The sequence below is a fragment of the Natrix helvetica genome, assembly GCF_964273705.1.
Source record: "Natrix helvetica genome assembly, chromosome: 1".
Lineage (NCBI taxonomy): Eukaryota > Metazoa > Chordata > Lepidosauria > Squamata > Natricidae > Natrix > Natrix helvetica.
This window is the reverse complement of record NC_138548.1, coordinates 194,412,220-194,432,139: the sequence shown is the minus strand read 5'-3', so window position 1 is coordinate 194,432,139 and position 19,920 is coordinate 194,412,220. Positions and strand designations below refer to the sequence as shown.

Genomic DNA, 19,920 nt, shown 5'->3' with positions numbered 1-19,920 from the left:
CAACAATGAGTTATATCATCTTGCTCCATACTGCTCTTAATCAAAGGGTTCCATTTCCTCCACATATGATGCGTGAATTTTGTCCTTTAGATTAAATATTCCAGATATATTGCTAGCAGAAACACAAGCTGAAGAGATAATTTTTATTGATGAATATATTATATCCCCAAATTTCAGTTCATGGTCACCACGTAAAGGGATAATATAAACTCCCACTCTCTTGCTCATTTGTATCCTAGGGGGATAACAGAATAACAGAAGGGATCTTGGAGGTCTTCTAGTCCAGCTCCCCACCCAAGCAGGAAGACCCTATTCCATTCTGGACAAATGGTTGTCATTTAAAAACCTCCACTGAGGAGCACCCATAAATTCTGAAAGTTAGCAGTTCCACTGGTTAATTGTTCTGTTAGGAAATTTCTCCTTAGTTCTAGATTGCTTCTCTCCTTGATTAGTTTCCAATCCATTGCTTCTTGTTCTGCCTTCTTGTGCTTTGGAAAATGGGTTGATCTCCTCTTCTTTGTGGCAGCCCCTCAAATATTGGAACACCGCTATCATATTGCCCCAAGTCTTATTTACTAGACTGGACATACCCAATTCCTGCAACCCAGTGACGTGCGGTGAGGGTTATGGCTGGGGAGGCTGGTGACATCATCAGGAAGGCGGGGAATGGGACCACGTGTGCAGGAGGCTGAGGTAGCCTCAGCCTCCAGCACACATGGTCCCATTCTCCGCCTTCCTGAGTGAACATTAAGGGGACCGCGGAGTGCACTGATCCGCGTAGCATTGCTTCCTCCAGCGGCGCCAGTCCCTTCCCCCCCCCACTCCTTCAAGGTCTCCCACCAACCCAAAGCCTGATCCCCAGCTCCCTTGGGCAAGGCTTGAGCGGGGTGAATGGGAAAGCAACGAAAGGGGCTGCGCTTTCACCCCGCTCAAGCCTTGCCGCCTGCAGCCACCGCCCACCCTCGCTGCACCTTTCGTTGCTTTCTCATTCTGGCGGCTGCGCTTTCGTGCCTTTGTTCTCAGGCAGCGCCAACATTTCTGCCTCCGCCCTCCGCAGCTCTCGGGCGCGCCCGGACAGAGGTAGCCAGAATGGCACCGTGGCAGTCCGGCGGGCGAGCGGTCCGGGCACGCCCGGGAGCTGCGGAGGGCGGAGGCAGAAATGTTGTCAGCGCTTCCGGATGATGAAGGCACGAAAGTGACTGGGTTCCCAGTCGCTTTCGTGCCTTCGTCATTGGGAGCGCCGACAACATTTCTGCCTCCGCCCTCCGCAGCTCCCGGGCGCGCCCGGACGGAGGTAGCCAGAATGGCGCCGAGGCAGTCCGGCGGGCGAGCAACCGAGGATCAGGATGCCTCGCTCGCTCAGTCGCTCGCCCGCCGGACTGCCTCGGCGCCATTCTGGCTACCTCCGTCCGGGCGCGCCTGGGAGCTGCTGAGGGCGGAGGCAGAAATGTTGTCGGCGCTCTGCCTCCGCCCTCCGCAGCTCCCGGGCGTGCCCGGATGGAGGTAGCCAGAATGGCGCCGAGGCAGTCCGGCGGGCGAGCGACTGAGCGAGCGAGGCAGCCTGATCCTCGGTCGCTCGCCCGCCGGACTGCCTCGGTGCCATTCTGGTTACCTCAGTCCGGGTGCGCCCGGGAGCTGCGGAGGGCAGAGGCAGAAATGTTGTCGGCGCTCCCGATGACGAAGGCACGAAAGCGACTGGGGAACCAAGCCGGAAGCACCAGCCTGAAGATGATGAATGAGACTTCATCGAAACGTCGTGAAGATACTTCCAATTCTACGCGGGAGACAACCCGAACAACCAAAGACTTACATATTATAATATTATATATATATATAGTATATAATATTATATGCTATTATTTCATGAAGAGAGGTGAGGCCCTGCCTCCCCTGCCTCCCCTGACCGCATGTCCCTGCTGCAACCGTTCTTCATGTTTTAGCCTCCAGCCCTGGCATAATTACAACTGTCCCTCCTGGCAAATGTATTAACTGGTTATTTTAGGGGTATTGTTTTTAACTTATTGTGTGTGTTTTAGGGGTTCAAAATCCTATATTTATATATATTGCTTTGTACAGTTCTTTTAATTCCATTTTTAACCTCCTCCATTCCAACTGTACATATTCAATTTTTATTGTATTTTGATATATTTTGCATGGACTGTACACCGCCCCGAGTCCCTTTTGGGAGAGGGGGCGGTCTAGAAGCATGAATAATAAATAAATAAATAAATAATCTTTGTTGCTCTTCTCTGCACTATTTCCAGAATCTCAACATTTTTATATTTTCTGGTGACCAAAACTGGATGCAATATTCCAATTATTGTGTTACCAAGACATTATAAAGTACTAACACTTCATGTGATCTTGATTCTATCCCTCTATTAAGGCAGAGTAGGACTGCATTGGCTTTTTTGGCAAGTGCAGCACACTGCTAGTCCATTTTTAAATGGCTGTCTATCAGAACTCCTAGATTCCTCTTGCAGTTGCAGCTATTGAGCCAGGTTCCACCTATTCTGTACCTGTACATTGGAATTTTCTTGCCTAAGTGTAAAACCTTACTTTTCTCACCATTGAATTTTGTTATATAGGACCCAGTGTTCAAGTCTGTTGAGATCCTTCTCGAACTTAAGCTATCTTCTGGGATGTTGGCTATTCTTGCAGCTTGGTGTCATGTGCAGATTTGATGAGTTCCCCTTCTATTCCTTCATCTAAATCGTTTATAAAGATTACCATATCTTCAGTGAGTACTGGGTCCAAAACAGAACCTTGGAGTACTTGCATGTAGATGCAGTTTCATTAAAGACTTATCTACTGAATGCAGTTTGTCAATCAGTTATGCTGTCTATCACACATTTTTCTAACTTACTAAGAAGTAGGTTGTGTTCTACTTTGTCAAATGCCTTATTGAAATGGAATATACTATGTCCATAGCATTTCACTGGACTAGTGAATTTAGAAATTAGTGCATTAATTTAGAATTAGTATCAATTCTAATATATACATTTAATATATTCTAATTTAAAAATTAGAATTTAGAAATCAGTGGACCAGTTAATTTAGAAACTTCTTTCATTTGTATATCATCATTAGAAACCAATGTTCATGGACAGTCAATTAACTTACCGATGAAGCTGAAATAAGTTCCTCATGATTTGTTGCTGTTATTAAAATTGATATGCTGCTCAACCCCTAGTGATTTTGAAAAGGACTCCACCCCCTACTTTCTTTACTGCAGATTCTGGATGTTGAGATTCTAGAAAGTGTGCACAGAAGAGCAATCAAGGTGATTAGGGGACTGGAGGCTAAAACATACGATGAACAGTTGCAGGAACTGGGTATGGCTAGTATAGTGAAGAGAAGGACCTGGGGAGGTATGATAGCAGTGTACAAATATTTGAGGAGCTGCCACTGAGAGGAAGGGGTCAAGCTATTTTCCAAAGCACCTGAAGGCAACACAAGAAATAATGGATGGAAACTGAACAAGGAGAGATTCAACCTGGAAATAGGAAAGTTTCTGACAGTGAGAACAATTAACCAATGGAACAGCTTGCCTTTGGAAGTTGTGGGAGTTTCATCACTGGAAGCTTTCAAGAAGAGACTGGACTGCCATCTGTCAGAAATGGTGTAGGGTCTGCTGGGTGGGGGTTGGGATGAACTAGATAACCTACAAGGTCCCCTCCAACTGTGTTAATCTGTATGTTTCTGTATCAGTGGTGGGTTTCAAATTTTTTTAGAACCTCTTCTCTATGTGTGGCCTGCTTTGTGGGGGTGGCTTGCTGGCCATGTGACTGAGTGGGAGTGGCTTGCCAGCCATGTGACTGGGTGGGTCTGGCCAACTTGTAAAATGTGGTGAAATTCACTTAACAACGTTCTTGCTTAGCAACCAAAATGTTGGCTCAGAAATTCTGGCATTTGAAACACGCAAGTCTTAAAGCTGTCAAGTTACAAGATCCTTGCACCCCTAACCCTTTAGAGAAAAAACCCCCAGGGGTGTTCAAACTTGACAGCTTTAAGACTTGTGGAGTTCAACTCCCAGAATTCCTCCTCTCGCTCTTCATCTTGATGTGTGGACAGGTGGGGGGAGGGAGCTAGAACCGGTTCTAAAAGGCACTGTAGATTTGTGGAACCTCTTGTACAGAAGAGGTTAGAACTGGCAGGAACCCACCCCTGTTCTGTATGTATATATTCTGTATCTGTATCCTCTAGGTCTATCTTGTGGACTGCATAATTTGAACTGTCAGCCCAGTTTAATGTTGCTTGTAAGAAAAACTGCATTGTTTGGATTTTGCATTGTTTCAAAATTCAAAATGATTTTTTTTCTCAATTGAAAGGAAAATTGCAGAAAAAAATGTTTGAATAGCGCTCACATAAAATCCATGCCATCATGACACCACTACAGTGAGCTGTTCACAGAAAATAAATCTGGAAAGGATTTTTCAAAGACTGCTTGTGGGGATGAGGCAAGAGGTATGAAATGGAACTGGAGAAAAATGAAGTTTAAGGAGAGTTACTATGGCAGGACAGCAGATTTTCTTCTCTTTCTCCCATTTTAAAACTTAGTAGAGTAATTTTTCTTTTAAAAAATATTTCTCTTTTGAAAATCATTTTTCATTGGGCTGAAATATTCAGAGTAAAGAGTGGAAAATTGACCCTGCTGTTTTCAGGAGGTTTCTTTTTATGGTGGAGTTCTGTCTCTAATGCCATTTTATATATACCAAGCCCATTAAATATTTCAGGGAAGGTTATCACAGCTCCTATTTTCATAATCTTTTAGAAATGTCTTGGAGGAGGAGGAGGTGACAAAGGTTAGTTCAACACCTCCTTGGATTTGCCACAAGTTTTGAATTCATGTCCAACTCAAAGCACACTGTCGTTTTCTTCTCAAAGCATTTGGAAGCTCAGGATAAGTCAAGAGGTTCAGTAAGAAGAGTGAAATTTCACACTGGGCTTTCACACATCCCTATCAACTGCCAGAGAATAATATAAGCATTTGATATTTGAGCTTTGCCTTGCTTATAACTGTCCAGTACAAATAATATCCTGGTAGATGTGATGTGGGCAGTTATAGGTATTTATCCATACACCTGCCTCATTTGTGCCTAAAGTCATAGGCCAGACCTCTATGAAAACAGAACAAGGGTCAAGAGAGATAAGGCCTCCTTTGCTTTACTGATTCACCTGGCCTGCTCCCCTTCTCTTCCCCTTCCTCCTCCTCCTCCCCCTCCTCCTCCTCCTCCTCCTCCTCCTCCTCCTCCTCCTCCTCCTCCTCCTCCTCCTCCTCCTCCTCCTCTTGATACCTCTAGGCTTGGTGCAACTGGTAGGCATTAGTAAGAAAAAGGTCAGTTGAGTTATTTCTTTCATATGCATGGTTCTTTTCACTCAATAATTTCTGTTCATCCTACCCTATTTATCAATGAATGGTATATTGAGTCAAATATCATATCAGCCCCATTCTTTATCCTCTTTCTTGCGCTATATACAGTCTGCCGTTTGCTGACTTGATGAAAATAATTTCATTACAAAGATGGTGTGATTTTTGGACTACTTGCCATTTGGGGGTTTACGTTTTCGGATGTAGTTGCACTATAATGTGTATAATTAGTTATGAGTCATTCCCTGGCAATGCCACACTCCCATTGATTTGAGCTAATTTATAGCACTGGAAGAAGCTGACCATCTAATGAGAAATCTACTGGACACTTCATCCATACTGGAGCTAGCACAGCCTTACCCTTTAAGCCAAATCAGGGTAGTGCTGGGTTCTGCATGCACTGTTGGCATTAAATGAATATTTAACAACAATAATAAGAGCAGGGTGTCTAGAAGCAAAGGTCTGTTACACCTCACGGGACCTGCAGCTGTTCCTATGGGCAACAGCCAGAAGCCACAGCTGAGAGGGGGGGAACTGGCAGCCACTGTGCTTCTCTCCTTCATCTCTCGCTCTTGCTCAATTCTGTCTGTCTTTTTCTTCCTCTCTTTTGTCTTCCTCCATCTGCCTGAATCCAGAGTTCAGAAAAGTCATTGGTTACTGTGGTAACATCTGCCCTCCCCTTGCCTTCCCCTAATAATACTGCAGCCTAGCCAATGGAGCAGGGAATATTTCCCCCCTCTGTACACAAAACATACATGCACACATTAAAGGGCTCTTGGCAAAGCTTAGAGCCCACCTGGCGGAGCTTTGGTTGGAAAATATCTCAATGTGTCCCAATCATCTTATGTATGATAGGTCAGAGCAACTTCTTCCCACCAGCCTAATGACATTCTGAGGGGAAAAGAAGCATGAGAGCCATAAAGAAAGGAACAGGAGTATATTTACAGACATGAAGGGAGAGGAAGAGGGGGGAGGGGAAAGAGAGTAGAAAAAAGAAGACAAATAATTTAAGAAATGAACAGTGAAACAGAAAAGGAGAAAGCAAGAAGTAGGGAAAAAGCTAGCGGAAGTGTCCCTGCTAGTTCTGCGGCCGTGCTGGGCCCTGATCCAGCCTCACTCCGGACCATTGTTTCCCTGCCTGGCCCCCCAAGTCCAAGTTCATCTGGGTGTGACATCATGTCTGGTTGCTCAGGGAAACCAGACGGGCCAGACGTGACATTGGTTATGGGCTGAAAAAGGGGAGCAAATCTCATTCCTGTTCTGCTCTGCTCCTTCATTCACCACCAGGGAGCAATGGAGGCTAGGAAGGAAAGACAGATCAAGCTGAGAGCTGTTTTATGTGGGACAGGAGGAATGGGGGAAAATCATGTTAGACTTGGAATGTTCTCTCCCCACGGTATTCAACTTTTCTTTGTTGCTTTAACCTTCATACCATCAAGATTTCCCTTCTAGTTGTGGCACTGGCATGATTAAAATTGCCCTAAATAATATAACAACCCAGTCTTTTTATTCATTGTGCAATAAAATGCAATTATTATTTAATCATTATAAGGTATTCCATGCTGCACAGAAACTACAAATATACAGGTCCTTCCTTCCTTCCTCCTTGCCCTGCCTTTTTCTACTCTGCTGAGAGTGGCTGGTATGCTCTGCGAACAGGAGTGACAATGACACTTAATGGCAACCAACCATAATATCACTGGTGCTGAGCCACACACTCCTTCTCTCACCCATGTAAGTTTGAAAAGAGGGTCACCTTTCCCACCCCTACATTGTGCATTCTCTAAGCAACTTTATCTCATCGCAGAGCTAGTGTAGCCTATTAAAAATCAGGAGAACAAACAGCACAGTTCTTCATTTCTTGGAAGCAATTTTATGGTTTGTGAACTATTCCCTCTCCTCTAGATGTTATTCCTCTCCCATGTGTCTGTCAGGTTATATTGTTTCCCTTGTACAAGTAAATGCCATGTAGAGAAAGTTAGGATTTGTAGTTGCAGTGATTATATATGACAAAAACAATGCCCGATAATCTCAGTTTGCATTTTAAACCACAAAAAACAAAGCCCTCCTTTTGTTTGCTAAAGGACCGTATGAGTAATGGTGGAGCAAAGTTTCCTGGGCAGTCAGAAGTTGGTTTCAGGAATGGATTTCTGATCAAACTCTAACCTAGGAAGTCTGAAAGCTGGTAAGTGATCTTCCAGTGCTCAGCACAGATGTCACACTGAGCGGAATGGTTTATTAGAGAAAGGTATAATCTAAATGGCTACACAATTCTAGACTTGGAATTGGCCACTCTTCACCCTCATTTTTGCCTCAGAGAAAGGTCCAAATTTATTTCTCCAGTCACCACTCGATTCCTTTCTAGGAACTTCTCTTGGACACAATAAGGATGTGACTTGAAGCTTCTGTGGCTGCTGATATCAACAAAGAGGCATGGCAATCAGATTTCTTCTTTGTTTGTTTTCAAATGATATTACTTTTTGGAATAACCTTTTACTATAGACTAATACCTCCATCTTCATCTCCATCTCCATCTCCATGGAGGTTCTCTTGTAAGTATGCAACTACTTTGCACAGTAATTTAAAGGATCAGTTAGTTTCTAGCCAACTGTCTCCAGCTTCTTGTTCTATGACTTTATAATTCCAGTGGGAGGTACCAAGAAACCAGCCAGATTATTTCCTTTTTATTCCCAGAAGGAGATAGATTGGTGGAACTGAGAGAAAACATAATAAACCAAAGTGTGTGGTAGGGGCAGGAAGGCTTTACAATTTGAAAGTGGGAGGCTTATTGAAGTGAGAGAATACCAATGGGGCAAACAAGACCAGTGCAGCACAGTGCCAGGATAACTCAGGGTAATTTTAAAAATGTCCAAGCTTTTTTTCAACAAAAAAAAAAAGGGGGGGGGTAAACACAATATGGATTGGGACAATGTGGGACAAAGTCCACACTCTTCAGTCATATGTGCATACTTAAGGAGTGTGAATTCTGGTAAGATGAGTGGTTGTGGGTAGGGGGTCCCCAGGAATTTGTCATCTTTGGTCTTAAAATGAGGTGGCACTACCTCAGACAGACTCGGTGCATAACCTGAGGGGCCTCACATCTCCTGCTAGAAGAGCAGGTGGCATCCATGGCTACAAGGGCCTTTGGTCAACACTGTGTTGTGAACTAGTTATGCCCATACATAGATAGGGAGGCTCTCTGCTCGTGCTCTGCTCTTCTCCCATCTGAACTACTGCAATTTGCTCTATATGGGGCTGTTCTTGAAAAGTATCTAGAAGCTTCAGCTGATGCAGAATGCAGCCGCATTAGCTATATTGGATGCCCAAAGAAGGACACATGTAACACTTCTGCTCCGCAAACTGCATCAGGTGCCATTCTGCTTCCGGATCCAATTCAAGGTGTTGGTTATGATATATAAAATCCTACATGACATGAGGCCAAGTTACTTACAGAACCGGCTTCATCTCATTACACTGACCTATGCCAGGGGTGTCAAACTGAATTTCTTTGAAGGCCGGGGGGATGGGATGGACAGCCTTGCGTAGCCCCCCCCCCAACCCATTTTCGGCTTCCACGGCCTCCTGCAGCACTCTGTCAGCTGAAAATGAGCCACAAGGGTGAGCCTCGTGTGGTCCCCCACAGCTCTTTTTCGCCAGCAGAAGCACCGTGGGCCGGTCCTCTGATATTTCTAGGCCAGCCCACGGGCCAGATCTAAGCACCCCATGGGGTGCATCTGGCCTGCGGGCCTTGAGTTTGACACCCCTGATCTATCCCATCAAGTCAGGCAGGGAAGGTATGCTGCAGACCTTGTCAGTTAAAGAAACTGGTGGGATCTAGGAAGAGAGCCTTCTCTGCCATTGTTCCTGCCCTATGGGATATTCTGCCTCAGAGGTGAGGCAGACCCCACTCTCCTGGCCTTGCAAAAATCAGTTAAAACAAGGTTCTATGGACTTGCATGGGAAGCCCAAAGGAGCACACAGATGTGGAGTTAGTTGGTGCCATAAGTTGCCTTTGTCAAGTAATTTTTGACAAAGTTTAATTACTCTTGCCTCCTTAAAAATTAATTGAAATTTTTAATTCAAAAATTTTAATTCTACTGGTAACGTTTTAATTTTTGTATACTGTTTGATGTTTTGTTATACATGGAAATAAACAAAACCCTAATGCTTTTAATGACTGAATGCATATATTTGGAAATAGCATCTTCCAGGCATACAGATATATTGCTTGAATGCTTAGGAAACAATGGGATGTCATTATTAAACAAAGTTTAGCCTAATGGAAATAAATAGGATGTCTGTTTCATTCTTTCCTTGAGATAAACTACATTTTTATTTCTACTTAAGGTAAACATAACTTTTAATTATTTGAACTTGAATATCTGTAATTAACCTTAATTACTACTACCAAATTTATATCACGTCATGAGTACGTCTTTAAACAAATACTAGTTAATATTAACTGTCATTAATGTTGATGAAATTTATTCAAACACCATGAGAAAAAGTGAGGAACTGGAGAGATCACATTCTGCTCTTGCCTATGCACAACGAGCTAAACTATCGTTTTGTATTATATGTGTGGGCATGCCAAGTGATGATATATTCTTCCCAAAACATATCAAGATTGGAAAAATTATGGGTGAGTATGGGTGATAATTATGATTAGTGCACATATACAACCTTTCTATACTCAGTTTGCATATAGAGAGTAAAATACATATCATGATCAACATGATTTTTGCCATGTCAATATAGACTAAACATTCATGCATCAGTTTCAAATCTGAAGCAGCAGCTTCAAATCTCTGTATCCCTACAATAGCCACAGGAAAATTGAACTTACGGTATTTGTTTCTTGATTCTGCAAGGGAAAAATTAACTTCAGGGCTCTGCAGCTTTCCCTAAGTAGCAGAGAAGTGAAATTGACTGGCGTTTTGTCAGTTTCTCCCTTCTATTTGATAGGAAAGGAATGGCTGTAAAGTCACTGGGCCCTTAGCAGCCTTTTTTTTTTTTTGTGAAGTGCCAAGTGGATATGAGGAGATTATTGCTGCCACAGAATCTGAAGTGCTTATTCTTGTCAGCATATCAAATTGGCATAAAGAAAGACAGTTGGTTTCTAAACTGCTTCTCAGGGTTCGAGCATGAAAACAATAGCAGTGTGGATGTCTCTGTTGAGTAGTCTTGAGCCATACTTCATTTCATTCCATGGTGAGAACAAATGAACAGTAAATACATCATATCTTCAGAGACAGTGACCTGCCCAAAAGCACCCAATGAACATAGTTGGGCAGACTGATGGATCTTCCCCATTCCCCAGCCTGTCACTGAAATACATTTGTTCGGGAATCTTTTCAAATTCCATCTTAGATTGAGAAGCATAAGCCAAAGACCCTCTCTGAAACTCAGTTTCTTGTATGAAAATTGAAGGCCATAATTTCTGAAACATGACCGTCTTTCGACAATCCCCCCCAAGAGTTCTGCTGTAAATTCTGGACTTTATGGCACACCCCATGAGTAAATACTTAGATCCCTAATATTTAGTCCTTATTTTTATTCTTCAACTAAACTCTCTCTTATTCATAGAATGAAAAATTCTGAGGTGATCCACACCCATCCATTCAACAAAGCCATTCCCCTCCCCTTCCCACATAAGGCAAGCTACATTTGGGCTACTGTAGCACATATACCCCTATGAAGCTGGTTCCCCCTACCTGAGATTGCTGGGGGATGTTTAGAAAGTTGCCGTCCCGGGGTCCGATGCCGACAAACCGGTTGGCAGAGGAGGAGGAGCCTGGCGCTGAGAATGCTAGAGGGGAAAGAGATGTGAGGCCGTTAGGGCCACTAGGTGAGGCTGATGGCATGATGGAAAAGGGTGGGCATGCAGGCCCGTCAGATGAGACTCAAGGTAGCAAAATCCAAAGAAAAAAATGGCCACCACCTTTTCCTCCCCAGAATACCCTCTTGTCAATGAACACAAAAGAATGGAACAGCCAGGTCTTAGTTGTTAGTGGGACTTCTTTTGAACGATGGTAAATACTTTTGTTTTTGTTTGTTTGTTTGAGATACAGGAATTTAAGGATATTGATAGAAAAAGCCAGCTTTACTACAGGAGTAATCCCAACAGCTTGATGGAGACTTCTATAAAATCATACATAGCATCCCCTGTGCCTTTACTGGGGGAAATTGCATTCTTTTATTATACAGGTTTTACTGAGTGAGATGAATACTGGGGAGAATCTGGCTTTTGTTCCATAAACCTCATTTCTCTTGGGCATATTATTTCTTTCTGGGTATAGATCCAAAGCCTTCATTTTGTGGCCTAGTTTTCTCTTCATTCCTGGAGGAGGCTGGGGGCTTCTGGGTTATAACCACTATTGGTAGACTCAGGCAGACCTCCTACCCATTTGTAGGAAAGATGGCATTCCAGAACATGCCCATGTATGGGCCTGCCAGGAGATGGAGTCTCTAGGTCTGCATGCCTCTCCTGGGCACAGCACTGTGTGCCAGAAATAACTAAGCTCAGCTCTTTGGTATTTAGTTGGTGGCAGAAGAAGGCAGAGCTCTAGATGAAGCTACATAAGGGGCAGGGCATGGACGTGGGAGATTCCCTCACCCCCAAGGTCATCTCTGATTTGGAAACCTGTCTGGGGCTATGAAATATTGTAAAGGTTATCTAGAGGTACTACAAACCTCATGGTAATATATACACATACACACTGACAGGAGTACATGAAAACAGCCAGTTATGGCATTCACTTTTACACTAAGCCTTTGATCATAATAGTGCTCAACACTTAAAGCTGATTTCTCCACTGCCCAACCTAATAGGACATTGATGGGAAGGCAGAAACTCTTGTTTGGTGAGTTTAAGACCTGACGTCAGGATTTGGCTATAAGAATCAAATGGTTTTTGCTAGCCTGTAATCAATTTACTTCACAATACTCTCTGGTTCTCAATAGAACATTGGAAGCCTACGGACTAGACTTCTGTTTGTTGACCTCTAGCTACCAAAAGGGATGAAGAGATGAGCTACACAACAAGTAGGCCCACATGAGGAATCTGTTACTGGGCTGTTTCCAGGTGTTACTGGGTTATATTACTGTACAGGAGTTGAATTTTACTGGTCTCTGTTAAAAATGAACAAAATGGGCTTATGCAAGAAGGATATTTTAGACCTTTTCCTACATATAAGGAGGGGTTTTTTTTCAAGAAGGGAGAGCATTCAAATATTTAATAAATTTGAGACAAACAATTATTCTTATTTATATTCACCATTAACACCAACACCTTACTGGCAATCTGATATGGCTCAGAACAGCATTAATACTTTATACTGGTCCCTGCTGATCATGCCTATCAGTTCTTAATGAGAGCTGGGGTTGAGTTTCAAACTTAGAAGCAGCTGCAACACTCCATTTCCTTCTGAAACCTTTGTTAACCATCTTATGAGAGTAGCAAGATGGCGATCAGTACATAACAGCTCCATAATTTTCCTTTATGTCTATAGCTTGTCACCACCCCTTCCTTCTTATTCGCACTCCCTCCCATAAATTATCATAAATTTAATGAAGAGTATGAACAATGTGAGAGTGAGTAATGCCATGAGCACAGATGTAGAAAAGAAAAGCAAAAGAAAGGAGGGAAGGAGAAAAAGCAAAAAAGAAGATGACATTGTAGCCAATCCTTATCTCCAAAGGGACTCTTTGAAGCCAAGAAAGATGGTGGTAGTAATTACTTCATTGGAGCTCTAGAAGTTTTAACTTCCACCCCATTTTTAATCAATCTGGTAGGATTCCCATTTCTAGGATGGAGATAGGCATCAAATTGCATAATGCCACCACTCTTCACCAGGAGATACCTGCCTTTCTAAAAGAGGGAACAGAAGTTCTAGATTTCTGATCTACCCACTCCCACTCAAATGTCTGGGTTCTGTTTATCATCAAACATCAAGGCCATTTTCTGGAAGTTCTGTTTCCCAATGTCTCTTCCTTCTCCCTTCCTTCCATCAGATTACTCTTTCCTGAGAAAGCACAGACCACAATTTGGGGTGATGGGAGAAAGCCTACTATGGATCTTAATGAGAATTTATATTTGAAGCACCATAATATCCATAAACACAACCCGTCCTCACATTACAAAAATCAAATTTCTCTCAATATTGCTTATTCTCAGAATTATCTATGGTTTATTTTTCTCCCTTGAAAAAATCTCCAAATTTACCAAGAAGCCACCATGGCAACCAACGATATAATGAAAAAATAAAAAAATAAACGTGTTGGAGTTGGGCAGCTACTGCATCTTTAAACGCTGGGGAATGGGATGGAAGGTGTAAAGGGATAATGGCAGCTAAGGAAAGGGGTCAGATGGGGTGTTTAAACCTTAAAAATAAGCACAAAGCACAAGACTTGATGATGACAACATGGTGCCCCAAGCCCACCTGCTGAATCTGCCAGTTGCTTACAGCTTGCTTTTTTCCTCTCATTCCCATTTGTCTATATTCAATTCTCCTTTTTTCCTTTCTTCTTCTCATTTGTGCCTCTTTTCTCCTGCATTTTTTTACTGTGCACATTCTTTGTTTTTGTTTTCATTGCCCATCTTTTAATCTTGTTCCTCCTGCTCTCCTTATTATTATTTCTGCCTTGCTTGACATCTAGTGAGGGCCCTGGGGTGGGAAATGGAGACTAAGTTCCATTTTGCTTTGTGGTTTGGGTTACACTTGGGTCCACTTACAGGGTGACGTTGGTGTCGGCGCTCCGCCCTCTGGGTTAGTGCTGGTGGATTTTGTATCAGGCATTGGAAGGGGCACTGGTCTGGCCACAGGTGGAGGTGGCGGCAGCAAAAATGACCCCGTGACTTTGCCCTGGCCGCTACCGTTAGGCTGCGAACAACATAAATACAGTGATGCGTGAACGAGACAAGGCAACGTTAAAGATGCAGTATCTGCTGGCGGCTCTTGGGGCAGAGAAGTGGAGGGACTTTAATTTGATTTAAAGTACCATTTTTCGCCCCCTTCTTTCTTCTTAAAATCATACTTGAGTTTTATATTTTCCCCTTACCACCCTCAAACATTTCCAACATCAAACATTTCCCATGTCCTCAATCTCTTCCTTTCAGATGTGTCTGTCCTATTTTCTTATTACAAGTTATGCCAGAGTCATTATCAAGGGGTTGCCTTTGTTCCCACAGAATAGGCAGGGCTGAAGAATGACTACTTCATTGAGATAACAAACCAATGACTTCATGGAATTATTCGTTATCTCTGAAAATGTCTTATTAATGCAAAAGCAACCACTATTGTGAGGTATGGGCTGTATTCTCTGGTTAGATTGGCTGCATCCAAGACATGTCCCGCCACCTAGTCTTTGTGGATCTGTTGATTTCAATGCCTAATTGAATGAACCTATAGGAAAATATGTATGAACTGTCCACATATAGCCTGAGTTATATATTCATTATTAATGACTTTATCCTTTTCCCCCCAGCGAAATGCCCACTATGGATTTTAAAAAAAAGTATGAATATAGTTCTTTAAAATGACCACAGGATATTATGGTGGGTACTCAGATTTATTTGGATTCTGTAACATTTTAAAATATGATTGCTATTACTACTACTATTAATATCAAAATTTGAAAACAAACAAATGGAAGGAATCAAGAGTGGTACACCAATTGTTATTGGGAAACTATACTGCAAGAACTTAGAAAGAATTTGAATTGCTGAAATTTGAAACAATTTCTGACACCTCAAACAGCAGCATTGATGGAAACCTCAGAATTAGATACTGTATTTACAATTCCCAAATTCTTGGGGAGACCTTGAGTTTGAGACAAAAAAAATATTTGGCTGTGATGCACAAATCAGCGGAATAATAACTTAAAGTCAATTGTATCACAGAACTTATGAGTTTGGATTAGTAGAAAATATTCAATTTTGATTATTCAAGTCTCAAGCTAGAAGCTTTGGGGCAATTATTTTCTTGTATTGGTTCCTCCCTGCCATGTGCAGTCTATAAGAAGCAACAGTTTTTCTATTTGGATTCTGTAGCAAACAAAATCCATGGAAAGGATATTACACTAATAATTGGGACTTTACAGGCATGTGCAAGAAAGTGGGGATTATTTTGTGATTTTAGAATTAGAATAGAATAGAGCTGGAAGGGACCTTGGAGGTCTTCTAGTCCAGCCCCCTGCTCAAGCAGGAGAATGTATACAATCTCAGGCAAGAGACATTTCTGAAGGCAAGCTGTTGGGGATTTCACCAGCTCCTGAACAGCCAAGAAGCCACACTTAATGTGTTCCTGTGATTTTTCTGCAATCAATCTACTTGTTCCCAGACTTCATGCAGTTTGCAAACCATTGCCTTCCCAGGCTTGCTCAAAGTCCTCAGAGGATTCAGAAGCAGAAATATCTAGATTTTCGATGGCAGACTAATGCTCTACAAACCAGGAACCAACATAAAATTCAATCATTACTTGTCTAAGAATGACAATAAAGTACCATAAGCTATCAACATCCAATTTTTACTAACAACTCTACAGTTTGATCTCTGGAATTACTTTACTCTTAGAGCAGTGGGTGAGATTTAAGGCAGGATAATTATCCTGAGTAGTATGCTATGCTGGAGTAAACAACAAAGCATGGTAAGGAACCTGAATGAGTCCGTCGTTTTTAGTTTAGATGGGCCTGTCTATGGCTGAAGGCTCTTCTCCTCAGACTTGATGCCAGCTGATCTGCTTTCATACTATCTTATTATCCTACAATTGCCATTTTGGATTCATTTATTTCTTATGGGAAAATTATCAATATTATGGTAAGACTTCATTGAATTATTTTATGTGCTGTCCTACTGAGTTTTTTTTAAAAAGAACTACTTTGTAATTTTGGGAGGGAGCAGTACTATAAAATACTTTTGCACTATCATCAAACTTTCCACTTTCGACAGGAAATTCACTGCTGAGGCTTTTCAGGCTGAGTGATTTTTTAAAAGCTGCTTGTTTGAAATTTCAGTTTATATCATTGTATCCTGTTCAGTGAAACTGTAAACAAATTATGAATAAGAAATTACAGATCTGTGTGTATGTAAAAGGACTGGTTTCCCTGGTTTTTCTTTTTCTGGGTAGTGAAATATTTTACTATAACATAAAGGAAAGAAAAATCAAGGATCCAGAAATTCAGTACATTCATAATCTGAACGGGGGAAAAAAGCTAATTAAAAAAGGGCCAATTCATAACTGTTCTTTTAATCACACTGATCAGGAAACAATAGGCTAACAAATGTCATGAAAAGGAAAGTTCTACAAGACATTTTGCAATAGGATTTACTGATGCATCAATATTTTAGAAAAATCCTGGCCATGGATTACAATAAAAAAAAAACAGCAGCAAACAGTAATTTCTCATAGGATTTTAACCACTCCTGACTTTCTTGCCCTCTAAAGAAATAGAGGCGATAGCTACTGTTCCCACGAAGCCACAGTTAACAAATTCCTATGTTTCAACTGTGATCCATCAACTTGCTCCCCTGGATTTTTGCAATTTAATTCACTTATTACAATAATTTGTCCGCAGCCTACTTGTCAGGCTCAAGGTGGCTTACCATTTTAAATGGTTTGTATACCACTGGCACTAAATTGCTTTAGAAATAGAAGCTACTGTGGCCTAATACTTTCATCCCTCATGGGGGGAATGGTGTTAAAGATAAATAATGGTTCTCTTTCAAGACTTTTGTCAGCTCACAGAGGTTGGCTACAAAGGGATTATTGAGGAGGTATGTATGCTTGTTTATAACATCAGAACCTTGAATTATTATCTATCAGGTCATGAAGCGGGAAGCAGTTGCCTTTCAATAGGAGTGCTCAAACTGAGCCAAAAATATTGTTGAGAGTATATTAAAAGCAATATTTAAGTACAATCCAATATACTTAGGTAGGTTGGAATCAAATGTGATTATAAAAAAGTTACCCATGCCTCAACATTTAATATTTAAGTTTATTGATTTTCCTCTTTCTTCCCCAAAAGATAATTAAAGATCATAAACTTCAAAACTCTAGGGTGTTCTGAAAAATTCTCATTTCGAGCTTTATAAGTTCTTTTCCAATGTTGCAAAGCCTAACATCTTTGGATCCTGCCATTCATGTCACTTTCACAAATGTCACAAAGATAAACATTCTAGAATGTGCTCAGTGCAACCCTCTGGGATTCTGTTTTGTTCAGGAGCTCTGAAGACTTTAATCCCTTCAGAAACTTATTTGGAAAAAAAGGTGCAGACAGAATTGGGGTAGAGAAATCGGATGATAGGGAAAGTAAAACCTGACTGGGCTATACCTGCCCATTCTGTAGAAGTCAGTTTCCACATGAGGTCAAACAGAAGAGAAGGTTCTCTTTTGAATATGCTGCATCTCTCTCATCTATCCTTTTTACAAAACATTCTGGCTGCCCTGAAATTAGTTTTCTTCAGCCTGAATGTTGGGCTTTGCAATTCAGTCTAATTTCTGAGGTAAAGGTAAGATGTCAAGAGCAAGCCAGTATCAGTCAGACAGTTCTTCTAAGGAAAGAAGGCCCATTCTGCCAGACTCACAGGACTAGTTAATACTGCTTACTGTACCACATATTTCCCTATGCCTTTAGCAGGCAGGCAGGCAGGCAAGGCAGACAGGCAGGCAGGCAGGCAGTGTTTGGGAGGGAGACAGAGAGGGAGAAGAGGCAGAAAAGGCAGGATTCTGGTGGACTGGCCGGCATCCCTGGGCTAAGGTGCGAGGCTCTTACCTGCCCAGAGCCCTGGCCTGAGCCATCCGAGCATACAAACTGCACAAATTCCTTCAGCGAGTCCTGGCCGTGGTGGTGGTGGTAGCGGATGGTCGGGTGTGTGAAGTAGGGGCTGGACTGTTGGATGATGGAGGTTGACGGGAAGTGCAGGGCCGACGCTGTGGCACGGGGGCTTCCTGGAGAGTGTAAGGACAGATGGATAGAAATAGAGAGAGAAGCACAGAGAGAGAAAGAGTGAGAAAGTGACAGAAAGAGATGTCAGTAACAACCCCCATGCCATGCTGCTTCCACAGCCCAATAGCTACCTATACCATCAAGGCCTCTGCTGAAAAATTATCCCCATATTCTTATTTTCAAGGCTGTTTCAATTAAGGATTGTCACAATCCCAACAAGGAGTGGTAGTTTCTCTTTTTCAAAAGAGGTTAGCATTTGCAAAGATGTGCAAGCAGGTTTGAGCTGCATGCATTATACATCCGGAATTAGCAAAAACCAACTATGTATCATGCACATATACATGCAGTAAAAATGTGGTATACATTTGCTTCTGAACATCTATTTATACCTCTGACATTTTTACTAAATCTTATTGATATCCCCTGCCTCATTTCTTATGTACTTTATTTCAGAGTAGTAACCGAATCAAAATGAAGTACAAGTACCTATATTTTCTTACATTTATATCTTCTACTCCCATCTTCTAATTCATTAATAACCCAACTTTTTCTCTTAAACTGTTCTATAAAGCATAATGTACATTAAATAACTTCTAACTGACCCAAGTGTAAAAGGGCAAAAGGGCATAACATATTCCTCTCTTTGGGAATTACTGGCACATTGTAGAATGGAAAGGGAAGAGGGAAATCAGCCAAGAAACCAGCTGTTGTGTACTGGGGATTGACTCTCTCCTACTGTATGTGGCTGAAGTTCCTCCTACACAGACTTATACACTAGGCAGATGGCGGAAATTGGAATAGGGAATCAGGACGTGAGCAAAGCAGATATTCATAACAATGAAATATAGGCTATACTGGGTAACTTAGAAGGAGGGTGAGAAATTAAGCATATAGAAAAGGGGAATGAGCTGTAATTCTTTCATTAATTTAGACACCCCAGCCAATTTCCAATTAGACTAGCTTAGTGAACAATTGTAAGGGAAATCCAGAGATTTGAACAAACTGTTTTGTTGTTTTCAGAGATGATAACTGCAGGGCTACAAAAGCCAAGTGTATTTGTTGGACAATTCTTTGCATAGGAAAATTAATCAGATCATCTTGCTCTGAACTAGGTAATGACAGAACTAGAGAATATGAAATCAGGACTGAAGTCAGCACTGACATGAATGAGTACAGGTAGTCCTCAACTTATGAGCACAATTGAGCTCAAAATTTCTTTTGTTAAGTGAGATAGATGTTAATTTTGCCCCATTTTACCACCTTTCTTGCCACAGTTAAGTGAATCACTGCTGTTATTAAATTAGTATCAATAGCACATATACCATTTCACAGTGCTTTACAGCCCTCTCTAAGCAGTTTACACAGTCAGTCTGTTGCCCCCAACAATCTGGATCCTCATTTTACTGACCTCGGAAGGATGGAAGGCTGAGTCAACCTTGAGCCGGTGAGAATTGAACTCCTGGCAGTCAGCAGTGAGTTAGCCTGTAATCAGAGGTGGGTTGCTCCCGGTTCGGCCCAGATTGGGCAAACCAGTAGTAGGGGCGGCAGGAAGCTCCGCCCACCCACCTAGACGCTTCTGGGTGTACCCGTGCATGAGCGCCCGT

General features: G+C 42.0%; 1 protein-coding gene across 6 annotated transcripts in view; it reads right to left on the bottom strand.

The window, feature by feature from the left end:
• NFIX (nuclear factor I X) overlaps nt 1-19,920 on the bottom strand; it is a 219,297-nt gene that overhangs the window by 12,869 nt on the left and 186,508 nt on the right. For 3 of the 6 annotated variants that reach the window (XM_081936955.1, XM_081936957.1, XM_081936956.1), the window contains 3 exons: nt 18,143-18,318; nt 14,106-14,253; nt 11,086-11,180 (listed from right to left, as the gene is read on the bottom strand). In XM_081936955.1, the coding sequence (XP_081793081.1) occupies nt 11,086-11,180; nt 14,106-14,253; nt 18,143-18,318 (419 nt within the window). The remainder of the gene's footprint in view (nt 1-11,085; nt 11,181-14,105; nt 14,254-18,142; nt 18,319-19,920) is intronic. The other 3 variants (XM_081936958.1, XM_081936960.1, XM_081936959.1) reach the window with 2 other exon arrangements.